Raw genomic sequence first — 5,409 nt, forward strand, 5'->3', positions numbered from 1 at the left:
GGCACGCGCGCGCTGCTGTCCCGGTGACGTCAGACTGGGGGAAGAGGCGGATGGGCTGGGTGTCAGACACACAGGTAAAGGTGATCTGCAGCGCCGCACCCACAGTTTCAGGGAAGCAGACCGATGTGTTGTTGACTCTTTTATTATCTCCTGTTTCTTCTAGAAGTTGACGTGTGAGTATCTACAAATACACGAGTGACTCGCGCATTTTGGATTCTTTGAAACTCATTTAGTTGTAAATGGTTGTAAAATCCAACGGTTCGAATGTTTTGGCTAATGTGTGATAAGGGCGCGTGGTGTGTGTGTTTGTGTGATAAAGCAGATTAAACTGAGAGTTTTCTAATCTTGGATCTTCCTGAGATTCAAAAGTAATTCATAATAGTTTTATTCATTTCACGTTTTCCTGCTTCACTCTATTTGCTGTACCTTTGCTGTTCGTGCTGTTTTGTCAGTTTGAGGAATGCGCCATGTATTTGTCCCTCTGGGCGTCTTGTCTCTTCTCACACATCTAGTGATTTGTGTTGTGTCATGGTGCTAAACTTCTGCAAACCTGAACTGTAATGTAAAATTGTAAATTAGTCGCAAAGGGAAGGCTTTAGCTGTGATAAGAAAAGTCTATATATATCCACATAAAAGTGCTTCCATCAAATTAAATAATTGAATTCAGTCACAGTGCACACAGCAAAGGGGTTTATACTGTTGATCTGATAGTAGATTTTATCCAACAGAATCAAAACAATGGTGAAGGAAACGGAGGAGACGTCCTCTCGACCGGACAACACTGCCTTCACCCAGCAGCGGCTCCCAGCCTGGCAGCCTATGCTGTCTGCTGGCATCATCATCCCAGGGTTCGTCGTCATCGGCCTGGTCTTCATAGGCATCGGTGTCGCTCTCTTTGTCACCTCGCAGAACATCCAAATGTTAGAGGTATGACTACAACCACAGAACCAAAAAAAGTAATATTTTATGTCCTGCTGAGAATTGAACAATAGTTTCACATCGCTCAAAAAGTTTAAATCCAAAGTAGGTCAAAAATCCAAAGTAGGTTATAGTCTGGAATATTTCTGGTAAACAGTTTGAAGTCTTCTGATTACAAGCTCGTAAGGGATATCACACCCAGGAGGTTGAAGAGGTGTCGTGTCAGTAACACACAATGAGGATAGGTGTTGTAAGAATTAATATTTAATTTTTTGCTCTTTCTCACACAGATGGATTACACTGGAGTTGAGACCAGCTCGCCGTGCTTTAGGTGCTCTGACCCCAAAGTCATGAACTGTCAATGCGAGCTGGAATTCTCCCTTGGCAAGCTATTTGAGGTTCGGGTGGAACCGAGCGCATACACACACACACACACACACACACACACACACACACACACACACACACACACACACACACACGCGCGCACACACACGTTAAGATTACCGACTTCACTGACCTTTGGTTGTACTTTGTGATTGTATTTTCCTCTACAGGGGCCCGTGTTCTTTTATTATGGTTTGTCCAACTTCTTCCAGAACTACAGAAAGTACGGTGCGTCCAGAGATGATAGCCAGCTATCAGGAGACATTGATCAGTTTAAAGTGAGTGAAAAATACAGACCTGTGCACTCAAACCCACATGTTTACTCAAAAGTGTACTCATCTTCTGCCACACTTCTATTGTATCTGAAAGCGTGTCGCTCTTTACAAACATGTGGCTGCAACATATTGCTCTTATCAAACTGCTTTGAGTTGTTTGTCCCAGTGTTTTGTCGTGATGTTGGTATTTGCAATTTCCATCAATGTTTATCAGTATTACAATGCACTGTTGATTTTCCACCCCAAAATTAAACATATCAGTATTTTTGGAACATTTATTTAAGTAGTGAAATGCTCCTTACTTCATATTTGTCTTTCTTGAAGGCTCCTAGTAGCGACTGCGCTCCCTACCAGTATGACGGCAACGATAAACCAATTGTACCATGTGGAGCAATAGCAAACAGCATGTTCAATGGTACACAGAGGCACATAAAACGATCATTCAATTTGAATTGAATGCTGTGTGCAGAAAATATGAATTCTTCTCTTTTTTCGTTGTTGTTTTTTGAAGATACCTTCACTCTTTATCGGATTATTGATGGAACCAAGAAGGTGGTGCCTTTTGATGGAAAAGGGATCGCTTGGTGGTCAGACTACAACATCAAATATAGAAACCCCTCTGTTTCCCCTCTGAAGAGCGCATTCAATGGTAATAACTTAAGCTCCGTCCTATAGTTGACAGCTATAGATGTGAGCGGTATTTAGCTTAATTCAACATTTGACCTCCAGGTACGGTGAAGCCCATATTTTGGAGCAAACCGGCTTACGAGTTGGATCCCAGTGACCCTGCCAACAACGGCTTCATCAATCAGGATTTCCTTGTGTGGATGAGACGCGCGGCCCTGCCACATTTCAACAAGCTGTATCGACGGATCACAGGGACCGATTATTCCAAGGGCCTCCCAGAGGGAAACTACACTCTTCAAATCTCTTACAGTATCCTTACAAATATGAATATGAGTTGTTCATAAACTGTGCGTACAGGTAATCAAGATGTTAGTATTGTTGCTCTTATGTGAAACAGATAATAAGGATTTTACTGTCAGTCTGCTTAATGGAAGAGGATTTGGAGATTGTGCTAATGGTTAATAAACCTCACACACAGTTATTTTAATATGATGCCTTCAGCAGTTTTGTACCATTAGATCCACATGGGAAGTCTTTCAAATTTCTAAATATACCCACGAGATCTAATCTGTCTTAAGGTTGGTCAACCATTTCAACAGGTGCTGTGTCATGTTACAACACATTTAGCCAGCTCTCTGATTGTTTGCCTCAAGAGGTTAGTCCAACCCGTTTAACCAGTTAGGTGTGGTTCTGTTTTTACCAGAGTAGAGTGAAGACAATGGCACTGCGTTTTCATGAGTTAGGGGGGGGGGGGAAACCCAGGCAAATACTTTGAAATAGGGAAATGATCTATGTAAATAATGTCCTACATGTCTGAAGAGGATCTACTTATGCAAAATTATAAACAACCTTCAAGAACTTGCACTGGTCCTGCTTAAAATGTTACTAGTTGTACACTTTTGTAGAAGGCTCATAGGTAAGCCAATGTTTTTTTTCTTTAGTGTTTGTGTCCTTAACCTTTTGTCCACCAGATTATCCTGTTCTGAGTTTTGATGGGAGGAAGAAAGTCGTTTTCAGCAACGTGTCCTGGATGGGCGGCAAGAATCAGTTTCTGGGCATTGCCTATCTCGTGATTGGTTCATTGTGCGTCGTCATGTCTATAGTCATGCTGATCGTCTATGCCAAATTCAAATTCCCAGATGAAGAATGAGTGCGAGGTCATGGACTTGACTGTGGTTGTCTGGGGTTTACTTTACAATTATATTTTCTTAAATCTTTTTATTTAATCCGTTGAAGAGTTCAGTGCTCGCGTAACTGGGAGTATACAGCTAGAATCCACCAATGAGAGAGGTTTCCCTGTGAGATGCAGGTTGCTTGTTCCTGCCATTTTGTTGCACACTGGAGATTGGAGTTGATTCTGCAGCTTCTCTATTGACTGTAAATCAGGGACCATGTTTCTGAACACTGTAGGGTTACTACCTTTTATATGGGTACCTTTAACTTGTCTGTAAGGACATCTGTGAGATTAATGGGCACAAACACAATGAAAATCTGTTCCCTGTCATTGCCAGTGGAGAAGTGCGTAGAATTGTCGCGTTTGTATCCCAGATTTCAGTGATCATATAGGAGGTGTTGTTACTCGCAGGGCAAGTGTAAAATAATATAATAACATGACAATTATGTTGTAAAGGGATCTATTTTGTCGCTGTGGTAAATTGGGAAAGACTTGACTATGAATCTAAGCCATTAAAAATAGTCGAAAGAAAGACTGTAGAATGCACTGGCCACAGGCTAATGAGAGGCGGCAAAATGAGAAATACAGCTTAAAGTATATGTTAATATTAAGGTTTGTGTAAATTCAGTTTGGCTTGATTTATGTTATTTTGAGATCTGTTACAATGCTTTGATAGAGCAGGGTGCTTTTATCACACTTAGGGAGTTTTACTGTATTTCTGAAAGTTGTTGCCCTTCACACAGTACAGTGCCTCGCCACACGATGCCAGTCATACTTTTAAAGCCATATAATGCCGTTTGCTATTGTACAACAAATTACAATAGATGTGCGTCATAACTGAACATGAAAATTTGTGCTGTGAAAATTGGATATATTTTGCTCTAACAACTCAGGGATATGATTATAGGAGACGCAGCTCGAGTTGTCCTCATTTATAAATAAGGATTGTAAATATGTATTTGTTCCTGTTCTTTGATGATGTTTTACTTCTTGTTAATATTTTATTTAATAAAATATATAACCAAAACCAAATGTTCACTTGTTGTTCTCAGAGTAATTTTTGGAAACTTTAAATCCATTTAGTCTTTAAGTAAAGGCACTATCTAATCTGGTTAAGATGTACAGTAACTTATTGTATTTGTACTGTATAGGATAACTCACAATATAGTTACAAGTTGGGACATGTTGGTACCGACATTCTTTGTGAAACTACAGTAACTACTTGATTCAACAGATTGCACTGTAGCTACACTTTCCACATCATTTTATGTGTTATTAATCCCATTTTCTCAGGCTACGATCATGTTCTACCATCGTATGCCTGTAAATTTTGAAATAGCTGTAGTAGCAGACCATAGGACAACTGTGCTCTCTCTTAGTTCTGCCCCCTCTTTTGAGTTAATTGTCAGCACAAAGTAAACATTTATTCCCTTTAGAGATTACTTGAATTGTTCGGCTGCATATCTATAGCCATGTCAGGTTCATACAAATATATTAAAATACGGTGGTATTTGGCAACCAAAAGCTGATAGCTATTCAAATTAAGGGATAACATCAGCCTCAGCCTTATCACAAAAACAAGAGAGGAACATAAATTAGGAGAGGGTGGTCACTACTGTATTCCTGTTTTATTTGTTGTGCCAGCGTCACAAAAGCTTGACAAAATACACAAACTGAAATCGTGTGATTTTTATTTTGTGTATTGAAATTTGAAATTAAATTTTTGAATTCGCCATTTATTGGAATAATTATATATATATATATATATATTAATGTTTGTACCTCGGTTGTAAAATCTGTTGCGTTTATTGTCGTGTCATTGGAGCCAACTCCCTTTCTCCCCCTAGCGGTCATACATGGTAAGGGTGTTCAGGGAGAGAAGAGAAAAGAGTATGACTCTCAAAACTGCATTATGGGAAATGTTGTTGTAAGGGTTAATTTACCACATGTGGAACCCCTACTCTGAACGACAAGTACCACAAGCCATTGCGTGAATAAATCTGACGGTCCCGGCGTCTCCCTTTTGAC

General features: G+C 39.9%; 1 protein-coding gene across 2 annotated transcripts; it reads left to right on the plus strand.

Annotated features, from left to right (window-relative positions):
* Window positions 1-43: 43 nt before the first annotated feature.
* On the plus strand, window positions 44-4,419 carry tmem30b (transmembrane protein 30B). Of its 2 annotated transcripts, none has more exons than XM_076157799.1 (8): window positions 44-173; window positions 729-927; window positions 1,209-1,316; window positions 1,476-1,583; window positions 1,905-1,995; window positions 2,092-2,229; window positions 2,310-2,516; window positions 3,179-4,419. In XM_076157799.1, exons 2-8 carry the CDS (start codon window positions 739-741, stop codon window positions 3,355-3,357), a joined length of 1,020 nt encoding a protein of 339 aa, XP_076013914.1. In that variant the 5' UTR covers window positions 44-173; window positions 729-738; the 3' UTR covers window positions 3,358-4,419. The 2 variants fall into 2 exon arrangements, with proteins under 2 accessions (XP_076013914.1, XP_076013915.1); XM_076157800.1 differs by having other exon boundaries at window positions 65-173; window positions 715-927.
* Window positions 4,420-5,409: the final 990 nt, after the last annotated feature.

This window comes from Genypterus blacodes, unplaced genomic scaffold, assembly GCF_046128005.1.
Source record: "Genypterus blacodes isolate CSIRO-AG114 ecotype Tasmania unplaced genomic scaffold, CSIRO-AGI_Gbla_v1 ptg000073l_1, whole genome shotgun sequence".
In the NCBI taxonomy this organism is placed as follows: Eukaryota; Metazoa; Chordata; class Actinopteri; order Ophidiiformes; family Ophidiidae; genus Genypterus; species Genypterus blacodes.